Here is a 22,474-nt window from a genome sequence, read left to right on the forward strand (position 1 = left end):
ACAATGTTCTACTAACTCTACTTTTTAGAACTGTTTCTTGAAATTATGTAACAAAACAACCATAAGATACCTTTTTGAAATATAGGAAAAATACTAACGGACCAGATTTGTTTCTTTTTCTTCAAGTCTAATGTAACTCTGAGGCAGCTGGCAGAATTAAAAGAAAAATCTCAAGAGTGGGTGGATAAGTCACCATTTTTCATGAATTCCTTCCACCTGTTAAACCAGACGATTCCAATTCTCCAGGTAGGAGATGGTTCTGTTATTCACTTTTGTACGAATTGTAATTCTTTGAGATTTTAATCACCATCATTATGTGAATGGGCAGATAGTAACTTAGAATCCATATTCAACAGATTAAAATTGCCTCTGCTCCAGAGAGCAGATCTGAGACAGGATAACAGATCTGTCACTTAAGTCTGTAACCATCCTCACCTCTTATGCCACAGTTTCTCTGTATGTAATTCAGAGATAAGTCATTTTACAAGTTGATCCTGAGGCATAACTAGTGATGTAAATCTATTTTCCAAAATTAAATGCAATAAAAACTACTTAAAAATGCTTATTTTATTTCTCTAGGTTATGTTTTGCTATTTTAACTGAACCAAAATTCCTAAAATACTAATATTCTGAAGAAGAATGTTAAATCTAGGGAGTTCTTTCGTCAAAACATTTGACACTCTATTTTAGGTTAAAGATTTGACAGTGCAACTCAAATCCAATACACACTACTTGAAAAGTATAATCTTCAATTCCCATAAAAGATGCAGGGTTTTCTGAAAAGGATGCAAGTAGTGTGGGGAAATGTTCCAATCACAAAGAGAGCTATTGGCAGCTAAACATCAAGCAGCAGAGTTAGACCCATTATCAATAGGAGAAGAGAAAAATTTCAGGAATGGTGCCAACTTAGGAACTTCAAGAGAGTATGGCTTGTGTATTCAAAGACTTGAGAGAGGCCCTTGGAAAATTGATGGAGCCCTAGAAGATTTTTGCAGCAACAAAAGTGCCCTTCTTTATAATCATGCTCAAAAAGTTAAACAGAACAAAGAATTTGTGTCATACAACTTTGTTAGAAAAGTTATACACAAAAGATGCTTTACTCAGTCTTTGTTTTGACTATCAATTAATGCATAGTTACAATTACAACCTGAATTTTGTTATAAATGATAAAATTAATTTCTAAAATAGATATTTAACACAATTAATACAAAATAAACTTTTCATCAAACATCTTCCCCACAATTTACTATTAAATTTAGTTCTAATATTAAGCATGTCCATTTATTTTAATATTCTACTCTTCTCTGATCTTGAGCACATTACTATCTTGATTAAATCTCAGTCCCCACCCCGCCCCAGTTTTACTGAGAAATAATTAACATACACCACTGTATAAGTTTAAGGTATATAGCATGATGGTTTGATATATACATATTATGAAATGATGACCATAGTAGGTTTAGTTAACATCCATCATCTCATATAGATAACAAAAAAAAAAGGAAAAAAAATTTTCTTGTGATGAAAACTCTCGGGCCGTACTCTCTTAACAGCTTTCCTATGTCATACAGCAGTGTTAACTATAGTTATCATGTTGTAGATTACATCCCTAGTACATATTTATCTTATAACTGGAAGTTTCTACCTTTTGACCACCTTTATCCAATTCCCCATCTCCCCACCCCCTACCTCTGGTAATCACAAATGGATATTTTAAGTGGCCTTTTTTAGTGAATCTCAGATAACAAAGGCTACATGGACGATACCTTTGACACATGTGTTTTCCTCAGTGGAAAATTGCTCTTTTCTCCTAAAACTTTTTTTCTGTGAACAGATAAATATCCTACACATATTATTTCATTAAGGAAAGTTTTGTTGGCTAAAGCAGTGAATTAAGAAAGGACATTATCTGTGCATAGCAGTTCCAAAGTACAGTAATTTGCTAAGAAGAAATGCTATGACCATGTCCATAAAGGGATCATCATCTAATGGGAGTATCTTTATTTTGTTCTAGACCAAAATAAGTTCCTGTTCTCAATTATTGAGGAAAACTTATTTCTGAAAATGTGTACAGAATTTGAAACTTCAAGCTTTTAACACATGACCTGGCTTTGCCATTGTGAACTCTTAGGCAAATGACTTAAAATACTTGCTACAGTTTATGAAACTCTAAAATGGGTCCATTGATAATCACTTCACAGACTTGTGAAGATCATATTGTGGAAGCATTTGAAAATAATATATATTATAGGCAGGATTGATTATAACAGGAGTGATAAGAGAATGGAAATAGAGTTAGATGGATCGTCTCTGAATTGCAACTAACACAGTGCTTTCCTTACTAGTAACGTTCTGATTCAGATTTTCTATAATGTGCAAATTAATTCCTGGTAAATAGTTAGATTTTAAAGAACTTGGGTTATCATAGTGTATAGCTGCATAATAGCCATCTGTCTTCATGCTACCAACTACGCTTAGACTCCTCAGCAACTATAGATTTAGCAAATTAATTCTATTATATATATGCTCTATTAATACATATTATTCTTAATCATTTATCTCCATGATAACAAAACAAGATATTGGTAGAAGGACAGAATAATAAGTAGTACTGAACTGTCCTCTAAAGGGAGAACAACTTAAGCCTGGGTCACAAAAAAACTAGGCCATGAATTTACACACAAGATGAATAAACATTTCTTTAATCAAGGTGAAGTTTCTCTCTTCAACTTTCCTTTCGACCCTTATTAATTGTGCATCCTTAGGGAAATTTACATAGCTTCTTGGGCCCTAGCCTTGTCTTCTATTAGCTGGGGATAATAATAGTACTTACCTCTAGATATTATTGAAAACTAAGTGAGAAAATCAAGGTAAGGTAAACTCTATTAGACAGTGCCCAGCACTTAGTAAAATCTCAATAAGTATTACCTAGTAGACAACTACAGTGGTAGAATTTATGTCTCCTAATTTGCAAGATAGCTACAAAAGCCTTTATATTTTTAAAGCACTTTTTTTTTAAATTTTCAGTCTTTCCATGAGTTACTCCATGTAAAGTTTTATCATCAGTTTATTTTTCCATGTTCACATAGCTGCACTTATTACAGTATAAAACAATACCATAATAATTTACATTTGACTAATCTGATTAGATACCACTTTACAGAAAAGTAACCTGAAGCTGGAAGAGGCTGAGTGCTTGCTGAAAACCTCTGAGCTAGGAAGTAGTAGGACTAGAATACAAATCAGTTGGGAGCCTTTGCAAAATGGCGCATTGAAAATGCCCAGTAGTGGTACCTCATTTCACTGTGGTGTTATTAGAGAGACAACGATTAAACATGTTTTCTTTTTGTACTGAAACTGATTCCCTATATTATTAGAATACTCTAAGAAACCCCTTTGTGCAAGTTTTTGTAAAATTCTCCGTGGGACTTGACGCTGTTGAACTCTTGAAACAGATGGATGAACTCGGTGAGTCCAGAAAAACTTTTATTTACTTGTCATGTCAGAAATGTGAAAAGCATTGTGCCATATAAGATCTTCTTTTCCTTTTCTTCTGTATTTGCTTTCTATCTAGTTATCCTAAGAAAAGTAAAATCCTGGATATATCTATCCATCTTCTTCCTAGTTAGTTGTACAGTTACAAGTAGTAATGATTATTTTGATACCTAGTGCCTGTAGTTAGTTTCAATAATTATAATGCAATATATTCCGTGTAAATGCAGCTTGTCCTTCAATCACAGGTAGGTTGCTACAGGAGGACACTTTTTTGGGGTAACTTGATGAAAAGCAAGTCTTTAAGGACAAAAGAAGATGAAATGGTTTATTTCTGGCTACATTTATAATTTTATCTCCACTGGCCTTAGTATCACTTTGACTAACTCAGAATGTAACCAGAAGAAGTTATAGAGTTAGCAAAAACAAAACAAAAGCAATGCAGAGACTCAAACGAAAATAAACCTAAATCACTATTCAAGGTCGGCTTCTCCTCTCATGATCATTTAAAAGGAACAGGCAGAAGAGGATCAAAGAAAGCTGTCTGAACTTATGCATTCCCTCTGCCACATCCCCACCTTCAACATGCAAGGGATGCAAGATGTCTAATTCAGTCTGTGTCTGATTCCCTGTTGCTATGCAACCATGGGTAAGAGGAAGGGATTGAAAGCATCAGAATTTGACCGCAGTAGAGCAAATGCCCCTCCTCCTCCCCAGTGCTACTGGGACTTACGTGATTTAGGTTGTAAACCAGTGGGGAGGAATTATGCCTACATTTATATTCTGTATAATTTTATGTACTTTATGATAGTCAACCCTGTTTGATTAAAGAAAGATGTTAGTGATTTATTCTCTAAAATTATCATTTGGGTAAGGAAACATTTGATCAAAATATCAGGGATAAACTACAAATTTCCTATATAGATTTTTTTTTCTAACTTTCGATATAGGAGATGAGTTTTAGAATTTAAAAGAAGGTTAAAATGACTACAGCAGTGAGACTTACTGTTTGTGTAATTGTATATTTAACTTAGTATCAAAGAGGTTTTATAGTTTGGATTTGGGGAGCACTGACTCTTCATAGCTCTATCTACCAGCATTTCTGAAGAATCCTTTGCTGTTATGTTGATTTCCAGTGGCAGCTGGAGGCCACTGTTCAACCACAATTTTACCCCTCCCCCACCAATGTCTATATGAAGCAAAACATTTCATTTTAAATTCTAATGAGAGGTGCATTTAAGAAGTTGCCCTCTGTGAGAAATTTAGTCTTCTGTTGGATGATGGTAGAGACATGTTTGGGTTCAGTGAAGAGGGATTTATGATATCACAGCCTTCTCAGTATTCATGGTGATCAAGTCAGTGAAAATTTAATTGGCCAAGTGATTTATTAACTTGCAATTTTATATTTACCCTTTGTCTCAGTTGATTTCCTCATAAGGAATCATGAAATTGAAGAGCAATTAAATCCTCTTTCTTCCAGAGTAATTACCTGAAAAAATATCTTGATCATTTTATCTAGATTAATACAGTTACGAATAGAGATAGCTCACATAAGGTTTTAAGTCAAACAGTATTAGAAAGTTGTAACTGTGTGGCATAGATTGTCACCTGAGAAATGATTCTGTATCACAACTGACTGAATGATGTCATTTATTTGTTCTACACACTCTGCATAGACTTTCCTTGCTTAAATTCTTACATCTACATTCCCTTAACAAAGCAAGAATTTCTGTTTATTCAAATGCTTCACCTCTAGTTTATAGTTTTCTTCCTAACTAATGCAGATAGATTTTTAAAAATTATTCACCTTTAGTCTTTGGTTAATTAAATTGTAGCAGAATATACTTCTGAATTACTTTGTACCGTTCTTTGTACTTGGGTTTACTGTGTCTGTAACTAGTTCAACATTCTCCTCAGTGAACATTTGCACGACTGGCTACATTTTCCCAGATACAGAGTACTAGATATTTTTATAGTAAATTCTACAAGTTCTTATTATTTATAATCTAGTTTAAGGTTTACTACTTACCAAAAAAATCAGTATTTTGTCCTGTTCCTACTAGAAACAACATTATAACACAACATTATAATATGCTTTGTGTCTGTTTTTTTCTCTTTAGATATTCTAAGGCTAAAATTAGAGAACGGCATTGACCTCATTGATCATCTTACCACACTGTCTTCCCTGACAGTAAATATTTCCTCCTGTATATTATATGACCGTATTCAGGCAGCAGAAAGCATAGATGAAATGGAAGGAGAGGCTAAAAGACTCCACAAAAGCAATGAACTCTTTGGAAGTAAGTGTTATTCTACTAGAATTTGAGCTTCTCTCTGTACTAAAATTGGCCAAATTCTTCCCTCACTTCTTTCATCCAGAACTCAGAAAAGTAGTTGGGGGTGGAGGGAGGACACTGTCCCCTCTGATGTCCTTAGAAATGAGAACCTTTCATGTAGGCAACCAACCGTATTGAATGAGGAGCCTTCAATATGTGTAATTTTGTTGGTATGGTTAAAATTAAAACTGTAAAGGATTACATAGTTACAGGATGAAGTTGAGTCCATCCTCATAATCAGTCAGGGTTATTCTTATTCATTTGTGTGTGTGTGTGTATGTATGTGTGTGTGTGTGTGGTTAATTTCAGTAAGTGGCTTAGAGTGATATATTTAATCTGGCCACTTAGTTTGTGATTATCTTCTCAAACTCCTGCTTTGAGTCTCTGAGGTTGTCACTTTCAGTTAGCCATCTTTTCTGTAAATTAGAAGTCTGACCTTACTGTCACATTACTAAGTCAGTTGCCTGTTTGGCTGCCCCCTATGTGTATCCTCCAAACAATGAATAATGTCAACCATAAAATAACCTTCTGATGTTGTTGCCATTTTATTTTTAGGTGTTATTTTTAAGCTTCCTTCTGATAGCAGCCAGCACAGACGCTATGACTCTGAAAACGTCTCTCTTCCTCCTGTTGTAAAATATACCATCCGCATGAGTCTCAAGACCTCACAGACCACAAGAAGCATAAGAACCAAGATATGGGCCCCAGGGCCACACAATTCTCCGTCAAACAACCAGATCTATGGCAGGGCTTTTATTTACTTACAGGATAGTATTGAAAGAGCAGTCGTTGAATTACAGACTGGAAGGAACTCCCAGGAAATAGCAGTCCAGGTCCAAGCAATTCCTTATCCCTGCTACATGAAAGACAAGTAAGTCCATGCACTTCCAGGCATTTTAAATAATCAACCCCTTTTTTTAGAATTCATTCACATGTGTCACATGAAAGGAATAACGTTCACCAAACCTTTGTCAAATGCTTGTTTCAAGGGAAAGATCCACAGTATAGGGCACAGCTCACTAGAGCTGCCCATCGCTACCCAAACGATGCTAAAGTTCTTACTAAATGATCCATGTTTTCTTTAATATAATCCTTAGCCTTCCAAGTCCTTTGGCCCCCAAATTAAGAGAGCTGGACTCCAGACTTGAGTGCATTGCTGCATGATTCTGATGTTACCCACTCTCAACTGGTTTTCCTTTTCTCTAATCAAATAAGGATGTTAAACAAAACAATCTTAAAATCCCTTCCAACTCTCAAATTTAATTAGAAATACGTGAGTGTAGGATCAATTTTACAGAAAAAAATTAATAAAACGTTATTGATCAACTCTCTATGATAAATATTGTGCTATCTGAAACTATCTTATGTATTCTCAGTCCACTTGGTAGGAATCTTTATCTAAAATGGTTTTGCTAAATGAACAAAAAATGTAAAGATCATGCTTTTAGACAATTGAATTTGAATATTCAAGAAATTTGCCAGTAGGGTAGCACTGAATGGTTCTTCCACTCTGACCACAGTAAGAAAATAAGGGTGGTGGGCTAAGTTTTTCAAGCTCATTCTACACAAAAGCTTGAGGCTGAATATTACTTTAAATGAATTGTGCTTGTTGTTCAGCCTAGTTATTGCAGTTTATATACAATTGAGATGGGTCTGGATTTTTTTTTTTTTCTGTTTCTATCAATGCTTCTGTCTCCTTTGACTGCTTCAAGAGCTGTAGAGATGAGGTTATGTAGCTGTTTGTGCAGCAGTGATACGAGAAGACAGGTGATGATCCGTCAGCAGGTTGTCAAGGTTAGCTACTTATTGTAGAAGCCAGTCAGGACCTTGTTACCTAAACCATGTGTGAACTGAAATGGCTTGCATGAATAGTAAAGACCTGTAGTTTCAATTAAATGAAAATTCTCATCTATTTTCCTTCTGACTTTCTTCCCCTTGTAAATTTTAATACCTAGGATGGTAGTTACCTGGATGTTTCTTTTAAGAGTAAAGTAACTGTACTCTGCATTCTTCATGGGAGTATGAACATAATGCCTTAATGTACCCATATAAACTCTTTGTTGCATACAAAGTGCTTTCACATATATTATTTCATTTGTTGCACCAAACAACCTCATAAAGTGAGAGCAGATATTATCAGCCACGCTTTCCAGATGAAAAAATTGAAATCCAAGTAAATTGCCTGAAGTTGAGTAGCTGGTACTGCATTGGTCCATTAATTACAATACCAGAATTTTCTGTTTCATACTATACCAAACCTAAAATACACAGTCACTTGGAAGAAACATTAGCAGGGATTTGTTATTAATGAATGAAGGCCTTTGCCTAATTCCAGGGCCAGAAATAGCATCAAGGCTGGACCTGATCCAAGACAAAATTCATTCAACAAATATTCTTTAAGTGCTTCCCCCTTGCCAGTTTCCCAGGAACCAAAAACACTGGATGTGGCCCCAACCCTCACTTCTCCCCCACTAAAAAATCCTTCATATCTCTGTTGGTGATACACTTCTGATGCTAAAGTGAAAATGAATGCTGGTGATGTCATGTTCCATAAATATTTGCATCTTTCATGGAGAATTTGAAGGTAATTCCTTGGCCTTATAGACTAAAAAGAAAATGGCCTTGAGACATTTCTGCAAGTGAAAGTTTCAGTGGAGCCTAATATGTAAAACAGATCAATTCAGAGATTCTCTCATTGAAAACTACTCCTTTGCCTTAGCCCATAGTTGGTGGCTAATGTCACAATCATGGTTCTTAGAGTGTGGTCTGCAGACCAGCAGCATCAGCATCACCTGGGAAATTGTTTAAAATGCAGATTCCAAACCCCATCTCGGATATAATAAATCAGAAGCTCATGGATGGAGCCCAGAATCTGTTTTAAAAAGCCCTTTAGGTGATTTCGATGCATTGCTCAACGTTGAGAAACACTGCATTTGAACATTCAGGTACTATGGGCCAGCCATTCAGGAATCTATTTAGGGCCCAATGAAGTCTTCCAGCAACCCTCTAGTTACCAGAAAAAACATTTTTATACTGTTTATGAAACAACCCCTAGAGCATTATTTTGAGGAATCCGAGTTCTTTGCATTTTAAATCAAATGATTCTGAGTTTCATTCTATTTCGTTTTGGGAAATTTGGTTTAATAATAACTATGAGCTTCCAAAGAGTAGATAAATACAGTAATTTGAGAAGATATATCTTTTAGCTAGGTAAACCAATCATCATGTAATTTTAAATCTGCCTTTTAGATAAGAATTTAGTTTAGACAGAAGGGCTTAGAGCCTTGCAGTTATATCTGTATAATAATTATTTTCCTGAACAGGACATACACAAACACCCTTTAAACGATTTGGCAATTTTATCTAACAATCCAGAACTGTTTTACTCTTGCAGCAGTATGGCAAGAAAATCATGCACTTACTGTTAAGTCAGCTTCACACTTCATAAATGAAAGAGTCATAATAATAATTAGTCTCAATTTCAGAACAGGAGTATAATTTCAATGTAGGAAGGGAGTGTGTTCTTTATATATTAAAATCTGCAAGTGTGACATTCATTTTGGTCACTGGATTTTTGTTTTTGTTTTTGTTTTTCCTTACAGCTTCCTAACCAGTGTCTCTTATTCCCTTCCAATCGTGCTCATGGTTGCCTGGGTTATATTTATAGCTGCATTTGTGAAAAAACTTGTTTATGAGAAAGACCTCCGACTTCATGAGGTATGTTGAGAATCTGTTATTAAATAAGTTGTACATGGATATAATTAATTACCATGATTTTCGTCATACCTATGCAAACTCAGAAAGCCTGACCCATACCTGGTGAATTAGATGGAAAAATATATTATGAAACATTAAGGCAGCTGGTACGGCAATATTCTGTCTTCTCAAAAAGTTGTGTAGAAGTTATTTTATAAATGCTTCTGAAAAACGAAATCTGAATAATTCTGAATAAAATCTAAGTACGATTTATGATCCTAACATTAATTTTTGCCCAAGAAGTTACCTGTAGGACTTAGGATTTAACAAAAGAATTTTAAATAATAACAATAATAACTATTAAGGCAGGAAAATTGTTGGCATAGTAACTAAAGAGTCCAAATGAAGATATAGATATATAGATATAGACATAGATATAGATAGATACATATTTGGATGTGGACAGAGACATATGGCTTGTTTCAGCTCTCAAGAAGCAAATTCTCTTTCCAGTATACCTTGTCTCCTTCAGTCCTCTTTCACTGACTTGTGATTTATAGAGACTAAGAATTTCATGTTATGCTACTGATTAGGTTAATAATATGACGATGAAAGACAGGACCTGGGATGTGAAGCATGATCTCTTCTCGAGCATATTCTTCATCATTATCCCCAAATCCAAAATATCTCACTTCTTTTTAGAATTTATGAAAAAGCATTGTGTGATTTTTTAATTGTATTACAGTAGAAATAATTTTATCTGCTAATCCTGTAATGAGCCCATTCTTTACACTCACTCATGAAGTGACAAAATAGCAGAAACATTTCAAAACTGAGGGACGATAATTATTGCAGGCCTGGCTGACAATCTGAAACAATGAGGTTAGAGTAACCTGTTAGCCCAATTGTACTTTTCAGACTTACTTTGCCAGTGCTTTTAGGCAATTGATTATTTCTCCTTACAAAGTACAAATTACTGCTTTATGTTTTTGTCAGCTCAACATCAGACTTCCAGGGTTGTCCTAGAGTTTGAACCCACACTTTTTACCTTTCCTATTTGAATTCTGGGTGATCTTCAGCTGCATTTTTATATTTCAGTTATAATTTGGTAAAAGTCTCATCAACTGGTTTGAGCCCCATTGTTTTCAGGACTGTGTACAATGTTTTCTTAACCCCAATTTAGAAACTCGAATCCATGCCCTGGACCATAACTTTGGTTGCAAGCTCCTACCTTATATTTCTCTGTCAGGTTCCTGGTACTCAGAAGTGAATCTTTACAAATTAAAGGAAAACTTTGAAATAGAAAATTGTGATAGAAACTGAGTTCTTTTCTACAGCACAAAAAATAATCTACCTTAAAAATATAAGTAAATATAATTATGTGTGTGTATATATGTGTTGCGATATGTCTATTATGTATATATTATATACGTATATGTAAAATACATGCATTCTGTATTATTTTGGTTTGAAAATAGTACTCTCTGGGGAATTCCCTGGTGGTCCAGTGGTTAGAGCTCTGTACTTCCAATGCAGGGGGGAGCGGGTTCGATCCCTGGTCAGGGAACTAAGATTCTACATGCTGCATGGCATGGCCAAAAAATAAATAAATAAATAAATAGTACTCTCTGAATGCATCTGTGGATGTCATCAGAAAACATCAAAACACAATAAAGAGTTTTTCTCAATAGAAGACATGAAAAGACATTTTTAACAATGAACCAGTTTCTGTTTGGTAGCTCTGTGTCTTCATTTTGCAGGCATCTACTTTCAAAACTTAACTAGCTGGTCTTGGGGGTCAAAGTTACATAGTGGAAGATCACTGAACTTGGAAGCAGAAAATAAGGCTTTGAGTCTTCCAGTTCATATTCACTTGGGCCCAGTCCCTTAAACTCTCTGAGTCTTGTCATCTAGACTTCATTCAGCATTATATTTCCAGAATGTACTTTCTCACTGCCAGAACAGAAGAGGTATTCGATTATTCATTTCTTTATCAATTCTAAGAATGATTTTTTTTCACATTTTAAAGCCTCTGAAATGGAGATGTATTTGATAGGCCGTCATAATTTATTTGGCAGTGATTTTTCTTTCTTGGTGGCATGTAAAATAATGACACATCTTAAAATTAGCAGTGTCCTAAATTTAAAGGAATATGGTCTGTTCGTGAGATGGGTTGATGGAAGCTGGTGTGGAATGAGTAGAATATTTCTAATGCCCCTGCTCAGCCTCCCTCCTCTGCCAACAGTTCTAAACTAACCTCCTCCTTTTTAAAGATGATAAATCTGAGCCCAGAAAGTGAGAGGTGACTTGATGAACACTATGGGCTAGTTAATGGTAGATCTGGGTCTAAAACTCAAGTGTCTGGACTTCTGACCAATTATTTTGCATGTCATAGCTACCTTCTCTGTCACAATTTTATTTTAGTAGCCTAGACTCCTAACGACTATTGAAGATGATGGTGGATAAACTCTTAGTTTACCAGCGACTCAAGATCACTTTTTAATATTACCATTTTAATATTTACTAAGATCTAAATCTGTCCATTCTCGTCTTCCTTTTCCCAACTGAATAAAAAAGGAAACAAACAAACAAAACATTTTTCCTTCTGTAATTGTTGTCACAGCTAGGCAGAGAAACCAGGTCACTTGCTAATTCAGTGAAGCCATTCACCTTTGAACTTGTTATCGTATGATTCTAGTAAACTCCTTTAACTTATTAAAGAAGTTTAGCACAAATACTGATGCCCAATAAGTTTATTGATAAAATTAAGCCTGTAGTTAAAAAACAAAACTATTTCAAAATGTCTTGCAATTGAGTTTTATTCTGCATTCCTTGCTTTTTAAAATTAAAATACTAAATCTGTACAAAAGTTGATTTTATATCACACCGAAGAGTTGTTTTTCACATTATGTTCTCAGTTTCGTGATTGGTTTCATCTATTTGTTCTAATATAAGTCATTTATGGGGACTTCATTGTTTATATTGTTTTGGAGACAAAATTTTGGAGTTGTCCTCTCTCTCAGTTCAGACAGGTAGCCTAAAATATCTGTGGTCGGCAGACAGATTACCAAGAATTATGCAAGAGTCTGTAGTCCTGTGGTGCTTCACTTGAGGCAATTTTTTATGTCTTCTTTTTTTTTTTTTCTTTTTTTTTTTGCGGTATGTGGGGCTCTCTCTGTTGTGGCCTCTCCCGTTGCGGAGCACAGGCTCCGGACGCGCAGGCTCACTGGCAATGGCTCACAGGCCTAGCCGCTCCATGGCATGTGGGATCTTCCCTGACCGGGGCACGAACCCGTGTCCCCTGCATCGGCAGTCGGACGCTCAACCACTGCGCCACCAGGGAAGCCCTCTTCTTTTTTTTTGAATCCTAATTTATTCTTTTTTTTTTAGCATCTTTATTGGCGTATAATTACTTTACAATGTTGTGTTAGTTTCTGCTGTATAACAAAGTGAATCAGCTGTATGTATACATATATCCCCATATCCCCTACCTCTTGCGTCTCCCTCCCACCATCACTATCCACCCCTCTAGGTAGTCACAAAGCACTGAGTTGATATCCCCATGCAATGCAGCTGCTTCCCACTAGCTATCTATTTTACATTTCATAATATATATAAGTCCATGCCACTCTCTCTCTTCGTCCCAGCTTAACCTTCCCCCTCCCCGTGTCCTCAAGTCCATTCTCTACGTCTGCATCTTTATTCTTGTCCTACCACTAGGTTCTTCATAACCATTTTTATTTTTTTAAGATTCCGTATATATGTGTTAGCATACAGTATTTGTTTTTCTCTTTCTGACTTACTTCACTCTGTATGACAGACTCTAGGTCCATCCACCTCACTACAAATAACTCAATTTCGTTTCTTTTCATGGCTGAGTAATATTCCATTGTATATATATGCCACATCTTCTTTATCCATTCATCTTTCGATGGACACTTAGGTTGCTTCCATATCCTGGCTATTGTAAATACAGCTGCAGTGAACATTTTGGTACATGACTCTTTTTGAATTATGGTTTTCTCAGGGTATATGCCCATTCATGGAATTGCTGTGTCATATGGTAGTTCTAATTTTAGTTTTTTAAGGAACCTCCATACTGGTCTCCAGAGTGGCTGTATCAATTTACATTCCCGCCAACAGTGCAAGAGGGTTCCCTTTTCTCCACACCCTCTCCAGCATTTATTGTTTCTAGATTTTTCGATTATGGCCATTCTGACAGGTGTGAGGTGATACCTCATTGTAGTTTTGATTTGCATTTCTCTAATGATTAATGATGTTGAGCATCCTTTCATGTGTTTGTTGGCAATCTGTATATCTTCTTTGGAGAAATGTCTGTTTAGGTCTTCTGCCCATTATTGGATTGGGTTGTTTGTTTTTTTGATATTGAGCTGCATGAGCTGCTTGTAAATTTTGGAGATTAATCCTTTGTCAGTTGCTTCGTTTGCAAATATTTTCTCCCATTCTGGGGGCTGTCTTTTCATCTTGTTTATGGTTTCCTTTGCTGTACAAAAGCTTTGAAGTTTCATTATGCCCCATTTGTTTATTTTTGTTTTTATTTCCATTTCTCAAGGAGGTGGTTCAAAAAGAATCTTGCTGTGATTTCTGTCACAGAGTGTTCTGCCTATGTTTTCCTCTAAGAGTTTTATAGTCTCTGGCCTTACATTTAGGTCTTTAATCCATTTTGAGTTCATTTTTGTGTATGGTGTTAGGGTGTGCTCTAATTTCATTCTTTTACATGTAGCTGTCCAGTTTCTTCAGCACCACTTATTGAAGAGGCTGTCTTTTCTCCATTGTATATTCTTGCCTCCTTTATCAAAGATAAGGTGGCCTATGTGCATGGGTTTATCTCTAGGCTTTCTATCCTGTTCCATTGATCTATATTTCTGTTTTTGTGCCAGTACCATACTGTCTTGATGGCTGTAGCTTTGTAGTATAGTCTGAAGTCAGGGAGCCTGATTCCTCCAGCTCTGTTATTCCTTCTCAAGATTGCTTGAGCTATATGGGGTCTTTTGTATTTCCATACAAATTGTGAAATTTTTTGTTCTAGTTCTGTGAAAAATGCCATTGGTAGTTTGACAGGGATTGCATTGAATCAGTAGGTTGCTTTGTGTAGTAGTCATTTTCACAATGTTGATTCTTCCAGTCCAGGCACATGGTATATCTCTCCATCTGTTTGTATCATTTCTAATTTCTTTCATCAGTGTCTTATAGTTTTCTGCATACAGGTCTTTTGTTTCCTTAGGTAGGTTTATTCCTAGGTATTTTATTCTTTTTCTTGCAGTGGTAAATTTGAGTGTTTCCTTAATTTCTCTTTCAGACTTTTCATCATTAGTGTATAGGTATGCAAGAGATTTCTGTGCATTAATTTTGTATCCTGCTACTTTACCAAATTCATTGATTAGCTTTAGAAGTTTTCTGGTGGCATCTTAAGGATTCTCTATGTATAGTATCATATCATCTTCAAACAGTGACAGCTTTACTTATTCTTTTCCAATTTGGATTCCTTTTATTTCTATTTCTTCTCTGATTGCTGTGGCTAAAACTTCCAAAACTATGTTCAATAATAGTGGTGAGAGTGGGCAACCTTGTCTTGTTCCTGATCTTACTGGAAATGGTTTCAGTTTTACACCATTGAGGACGATGTTGGCTGTGGGTTTGTCATATATGGCCTTTATTATGTTTAGGTAATTTCCCTCTATGCCTACTTTCTGGAGGGTTTTTATCATAAATGGGTGTTGAATTTTGTCAAAAGCTTTTTCTGCATCTATTGAGGTGATCATATGGTTTTTCTCCTGCTATTTGTTAATATGGTGTATGACATTGATTGATTTGTGTATATTGAAGAATCCTTGCATTCCTGGGATAAACCCCACTTGATCATGGTGTATGGTTCTTTTAATGTGCTGTTGCTAGTATTTTGTTGAGGATTTTTACATCAATGTTCATCAGTGATATTGGCCTGTAGTTTTCTTTCTTTGTGACCTCTTTGTCTGGTTTTGGTATCAGGGTGATGGTGGCCTCGTAGAATGAGTTTGGGAGTGTTCCTCCCTCTGCTATATTTTGGAAGAGTTTGAGAAGGATAGGTGTTAGCTCTTCTCTAAATGTTTGATAGAATTCGCCTGTGAAGCCATCTGGTCCTGGGATTTGCTTGTTGGAAGGTTATTGATCACAGTCTCAATTTCAGTGCTTGTGATTGGTATGTTTATATTTTCTATTTCTTCCTGGTTCAGTATCAGAAGGTTCTGCTTTTCTAAGAACTTGTCCATTTCTTCCACGTTGTCCATTTTATTGGCACAGAGTTGCTTGTAGTAATCTCTCATGATCCTTTGTATTTCTGCAGTGCCAGTTGTTACATCTCCTTTTTCATTTCTAATTCTGTTGATTTGAGTGTTCTCCCTTCTTGATGAGTCTGGCTAAAGGTTTATCAATTTTGTTTATCTTCTCAAAGAACCAGCTTTTAGTTTTATTGATCTTTGCTATTGTTCCCTTCATTTCTTTTTCATTTATTTCTGATCTGATCTTTATGATTTCTTTCCTTCTGCTAACTTTGGGGGTTTTTTGTTCTTCTTTCTCTAATTGCTTTAAGTGTAAGGTTAGGTTGTTTCTTTGAGATGTTTCTTGTTTCTTGATGTAGGATTGTATTGCTATAAACTTCCCTCTTAGAACTGCTTTTGCTGCATCCCATAGGTTTTGGGTCATCGTGTGTTCATTGTCATTTGTTTCTATGAATTTTTTGATGTGCACTTTGATTTCTTCAGTCATCTTTTGGTTATTAAGTATTGTATTGTTTCGCCTCCATGTGTTTGTACTTTGTACAGAGTATTTCTTGTAATTGATGTCTAGTCTCATAGCGTTGTGGTCGGAAAATATACTTGATATGATTTCAGTTTTCTTCAGTTTACCAAGGCTTGATTTGTGACCCAAGATATGACCTATCCTGGAGAATGTTCCATGAGCACTTGAAAAGAAAGTGTATTCTGTTGTTTTTGGCTGGAATGTCCTATAAATACCAATTAATTCCATCTTTTTTAATGTATCATTTAAAGCTTGTGTTTCGTTATTTATTTTCATTTTGGATGACCTGACCATTGGTGAAAGTGGGGTGTTAAAGTTCCCTACTATTATTGTGTTACTGCCGATTTCCCCTCTTATGGCTGTTAGCATTTGCCTTATGTATTGAGGTGCTCCTATGTTGGATGCATAAATATTTACAATTGTTATATCTTCTTCTTGGATTGATCGCTTGATCATTATGTAGTGTCCTTCTTTGTGTCTTGTAATAGTTTTTGTTTTAAAGTCTATTTTGTCTGATATGAGAATTGCTACTCCATCTTTCTTTTGATTTCCATTTTAATGGAATACCTTTTTCCATCCCCTCACTTTCAGTCTGTATGAGTCCCTAGGTCTGAAGTGAGTCTCTTGTAGGCAGCATATATATGGGTCTTGTTTTTGTATCCATTCATCCAGTCTATGTCTTTTGGTTGGAGCATTTACTCCATTTACATTTAAGGTAATTATCAATATGTATGTTCCTATTACTATTTTCTTAATTGTTTTCGGTTTGTTGTTTTAAGTCCTTTTCTTCTCTTGTGTATCCTGCCTAGAGAAGTTCCTTTAGCATTTCTTGTAAAGGTGGTTTGGTGGTGCTGAATTCTCTTAGCTTTTGCTTGCCTGTAAAGGTTTTAGTTTCTCCATTGAATCTGAATGATATCCCTGCTGGGCACAGTAATCTTGGTGGTAGGTTTTTCCCTTTCATCACTTTAAATATGTCCTGCCACTCCCTTCTGGATTGCAGAGCTTCTGCTGAAAGATCAGCTGTTAACCTTATGGGGATTCCCTTGTATCTTATTTGTCGCTTTTCCCTTGCTGCTTTTATTATTTTTTCTTTGTATTTAACTTTTTTTTTTTTTTTTTTTTTTTTTTGTGGTACGTGGGCCTCTCACTGTTGTGGCCTCTCCTGTTGCGGAGCACAGGCTCCAGACGTGCAGGCTCAGCAGCCATGGCTCACAGGCCCAGCCGCTCTGCGGCATGTGGGATCCTCCCAGACCGGGCACGAACCCGCGTCCCCTGCATCGGCAGGCGGACTCTCAACCCCTGTGCCACCAGGGGAGCACTGTATTTAAGTTTTGATAGTTTGATTAATATGTGTCTTGGCGTGTTTCTCCTTGGATTTATCCTGTATGGGACTCTCTGCACTTCCTGGACTTGATTGACTTTTTCCTTTCCCATATTAGGGAAGTTTTCAACTATAATCTCTTCAAGTATTTTATAAGTCCCTTTCTTTTTCTCTTCTTCTTCTGGGACCCCTATAATTCGAATGTTGGTGCATTTAATGTTGTCCCAGAGGTCTCTGAGACTGTTCTCAATTCTTTTCATTCCTTTTTCTTTATTCTGCTCTGCACTAGTTATTTCCACTATTTTATCTTCCAGGTCACTTATCTTTTCTTCTGCCTCACTTATTCTGCATTGATTCCTTCTAGAGAATTTTCAATTTCATTTATTGTGTTGTTCATCATTGTTTGTTTGCTCTTTAGTTCTTCTAAGTCCTTGTTAAATGTTTCTTGTATTTTCTCCATTCTATTTCCAAGATTTTGGATCTCTTTACTCTCATTATTCTGAATTCTTTTTCAGGTAGACTGCCTATTTCCTCTTCATTTGTTTGGTGGGTTTTTACCTTGCTCCTTCATCTGCTGTGTGTTTCTCTGTCTTCTCATTTTACTTAACTTACTGTGTTTGGGGTCTCCTTTTCACAGGCAGGTTCGTAGTTCCTGTTGTTTTTGGTGTCTGCCCCCAGTGGTTAAGGTTGGTTCAGTGAGTTGTGTAGGCTTCCTGGTAGAGGGGACTCTGTGTTCTGGTGGATGAGGCTAGATCTTGTCTTTCTGGTGGGCAGGTCTGCGTCCGTTAGTGTGTTTTGGGGTGTCTGTGACCTTATTATAATTTTAGGCAGCCTCCCTGCTAATGGGTGGGGCTGTGTTCCTGTCTTGGTAATTGTGTGTCATAGGGTGCCCAGTACTGTAGTTTGCTGGTCGTTGAGTGGAACTGTATCTTAGCGTTGAGATGGAGATCTCTGGGAGAGCTTTCACCGTTTGATATTACGTGGAGCTGGGAGGTCTCTGGTGGACGAATGTCCTGAACTCGGCTCTCCCACCTCAGAGGTTCAGGCCTGACACTCAGCTGGAGCACCGAGACCCTGTCAGCCACATGACTCAGAAGAAAAGGGAGAAGAAAAGAAAGAAAGAAAGGAAGTAAAATAAAATAAAGTTATTAAAATCAAAAATAATTATTAAAAATAAAAGAAATTAAAAAGTAGTTTAAAAAGAAGAAAGCACCCAAACCAAAAAAGAATTCCACCAATGATAACAAGTGCTAAAAACTATACTAAAAACAAAAACAAACAAACAAACAAAAAAACGGACCAACGGAACCCTATGACAAATGGTAAAAGAAAGCTATACAGACAACATCACACACAGAAGCATATACATACATACTCACAAAAAGAGAAAAAGGAAATAAATATATATATCGTTGCTCCCAAAGTCCACCACCTCAGTTTTGGGCTGATTCGTTTTCTATTCAGGTATTCCACAGATGCAGGGTACATCAAGTTGATTGTGGAGATTTAATCCGCTGCTCCTGAGGCTGCTGGGAGAAATTTCCCTTTCTCTTCTTTGTTCGCATGGCTCCTTGGGTTCAGTGTTGGATTTGGCCCTGTCTGTGCATGTAGGTCGCCTGAGGGCATCTGTTTCCACCCAGACAGGACATTGTTAAAGGAGCAGCTGATTAGTGGGCTCTGGCTCAATCAGGCCGGGGGGAGGGAGGGGCACAGAGTGCGGGGTGAGCCTGTGGTGGCCGAGACCGGCGTGATGTTGCGACAGCCTGAGGCGCACTGTGTGTTCTCCTGGGGAAGTTGTCCCTGGCTCACGAGACTGTGGCAGTGGCGGGCTGCACAGGCTCCCAGGAGGGGAGGTGTGGATAGTGACCTGTGCTTGTACACAGGCTTCTTGGTGGCTGCAACAGCAGCCTTAGCATCTCATGCCCATCTCTGGGGTCTGCGCTGATAGCCACGGCACATGCCCGTCTCTGGAGCTCATTTAGGCGGTGCTCTGAATCCCCTCTCCTTGTGCACCCTGAAACAATGGTCTCTTGCCTCTTAGGCAGTTCCAGACTTTTTCCCGGACTCCCTCCCGGCTAGCTGTGGCGCACTAGCCCCTTCAGGCTGTGTCCATGCCACCAACCCCAGTCCTCTCCCTGGGATCTGACCTCTGAAGCCCGAGCCTCAGCTCCCAGCCCCCGTCTGCCTTGGTGGGTGAGCAGACAGGCCTCTCGGGCTGTTGAGTGCTGGTCGGCACCGATCCTCTGTGTGGGAATCTCTCCACTTTGCCCTCCGCACCCCTGTTGCTGTGCTGTCCTCCATGGCTCTGCAGCCTCCCCCCCGCCACCTCTGTCTCTGCCAGTGAAGGGGCTTCCTAGTGTGTGGAAAGCTTTCCTCCTTCACAGCTCCCTCCCAGAGATGCAGGTCCCATCCGTATTCTTTTGTGTCTGTTTTTTCTTTTTTCTTTTGCCCTACCCAGGTACGTGGGGGGTTTCTTGCCTTTTGGGAGGCCTGAGGTCTTCTGCCAGCGTTCAGCAGGTGTTCTATAGGAGCTGTTCCATCTGTAGATGTATTTCTGGTGTATCTGTGGGGAGGAAGGTGATCTCCACGTCTTACTCTTCTGCCATCGTGAACGTCTCCTGGCTGTTTCATTTTTGACTAATTATTTAGCCTCTTTATGCCTCTACTTTTTTCACAGTAAGTGGCATGGAAACCTTCCCACCCAGGTTCTCTTTTTCACTGTAGGCAGCCAGGCAACTGTTCCTCAACCTCAGCTCTGTGAGAAAGGGGATGTGTTTTCCTCCAAACTCCAGGACTCCACACCCCAGAGGCCCTCCTTTGGTCATGCTGCCTCTCCCCTTCTGCCTAGTTTATTCTTTTTTATATCTTCTCAGTACACACTATCCATCCTACTAGTGAGAATTTGGAATATTCCAAGTAATGATCACAATATCCTTTATATCTTAACTAAAAACAATAACAAAAATTTCTATAATAGGATATAAAATTTGAGGTAGAAAATGTTATTATTTCTTAGTAACCAGTGCTTGACATTCTTGTTGAATTGAATGAAGACATTGCTGTCAAGTAAATATATGTATATTTATGATTTCTTTTCCTGACAGCATTAATGTCAATCCCTGTGCGTAAGCTTCTCTTGAACGTGACACATTTATCCACAATCTTACAGAATCTCTTTCTTGTCATTATTTTCTGCCAAGAACTGGAACAGACTTTGACCACTGTGCAGAGGGGTTTTCCTGAGTAACACATTATCAGATATTGATGAATTGCTTCAACAGGTTTGGGGGGCTTGAGAAAAGTGACTCTCATTACAAAGCCAACACCTGAATCTGTCACCCTGAGGAGACACTAATGCCAGCCGTTCTCTGTGGGTGACCTTCATTAGCAAGTTTGGTCTTGTTGATTATCTCGAATTTGGCAGTGAATCTGAATAATATATGGATGACTTACATAGTCTCATTGCCTTTTCTCTTTATGAATAACAGCTGTTCTCATGGCGTAAAATCCTGAAGTTTAACACTGAAGTTTGATCTAGAATGTTAAGTAGTAAACACTTTTGGAAGCACCTAAGCTGATCTTTTTTGATAAAAAGCAATGATCAGGGGCTTCCCTGGTGGCGCAGTGGTTGAGGGTCCACCTGCCGATGCAGGGGATGTGGGTTCGTGCCCCAGTCCGGGAAGATCCCACATGCCTCTGAGCGGCTGGGCCCGTGAGCCATGGCCACTGAGCCTGCGCGTCCGGAGCCTGTGCTCCGCAACGGGAGAGGCCACAACAGTGAGAGGCCCGCGTACCGAAAAAAAAAAAGAAAAGCAATGATCAGTCTCCAACTTTTACCAACTCTTGGGAATAGAAATCTGATCTTGAGCCTTGAAAATTTCAAAATTATGGTGATCGACACCTTCAGTCCTGGTCTTTGGGTTTGCTAAATTATTTTTTAACAAGGCTATGAATGTAGAATTTTCTAGATATATAAATGTTTTATACTGAAGCTATCCATTGTCAGGGAAGGAAAACATATTTATACATTAAGTCAGCTGTATTTCATGTCCTTGATAGAGTCCTGGATATTGTGTATCCACCTTGTAAAATATAGTGACTTGCCTCCTACTGACATACATTGCTGTGGGGGGGGCAATAGTTTTTGTGTAGGTCACATGAAATTAGGTGGTGAATATCAGCTTTGGGGTAGTTATATGGGTTCTGTAACTCCCCATTTAATTATATTCAAATAGGCATTACACTCAGTAAAAACGTCAAAATACAAATAACCAGAAAGTCACCAAAAAACTGGTGAATATCTCTGAAATGAAGTCATCAAACATGACACAGTAATTTCTCAAATGGGGTGGGGTGCAGGGAAAGAATTGCTAAAATAAGATCTGTGAGGCCTTTTTTTTTTTTTTTTTCTTGCGTTATGCGGGCCTCTCACTGTTGTGGCCTCTCCCGTTGGGGAGCACAGCCTCCGGACGCACAGGCTCAGCGGCCATGGCTCACGGGCCCAGCCACTCTGCGGCATGTGGGATCTTCCCGGACCGGGACACGAACCCGCATCCCCTGCATCGGCAGGCAGACTCTCAACCACTGCGCCACCAGGGAAGCCCGATCTGTGAGGTCTTTTTCACACCAAAATGTAGTTTTCTTTTCAATGATAGATACATAGCAATTGGAGAAAACTTTCCATAGTGAATCTTCACTCCATGCTGATTTTTTTTACTTTGACCCACACATTTATTCCTATGGAAACATAGATTGCGTCTTTACTGCAAAGGGTGGCAGGGTCTGGGAGGAGAGAAGAGGGTGAGGAAAAGGGCAAAGTTAAGAGGAAAAG

The 22,474-nt window shown here is 37.8% G+C and overlaps 1 protein-coding gene across 1 annotated transcript in view; it reads left to right on the plus strand.

The window, feature by feature from the left end:
• The window catches only part of ABCA12 (ATP binding cassette subfamily A member 12), a 180,294-nt gene that overhangs the window by 106,742 nt on the left and 51,078 nt on the right, over positions 1–22,474 (plus strand). Inside the window, exons 19-23 of the mRNA XM_060016160.1 lie at positions 127–246; positions 3,378–3,468; positions 5,613–5,792; positions 6,384–6,699; positions 9,431–9,545. Coding sequence (XP_059872143.1) covers positions 127–246; positions 3,378–3,468; positions 5,613–5,792; positions 6,384–6,699; positions 9,431–9,545 — 822 coding nt within the window. The remainder of the gene's footprint in view (positions 1–126; positions 247–3,377; positions 3,469–5,612; positions 5,793–6,383; positions 6,700–9,430; positions 9,546–22,474) is intronic.

Source organism: Delphinus delphis, chromosome 7, assembly GCF_949987515.2.
Source record: "Delphinus delphis chromosome 7, mDelDel1.2, whole genome shotgun sequence".
Taxonomy (NCBI): Eukaryota; Metazoa; Chordata; class Mammalia; order Artiodactyla; family Delphinidae; genus Delphinus; species Delphinus delphis.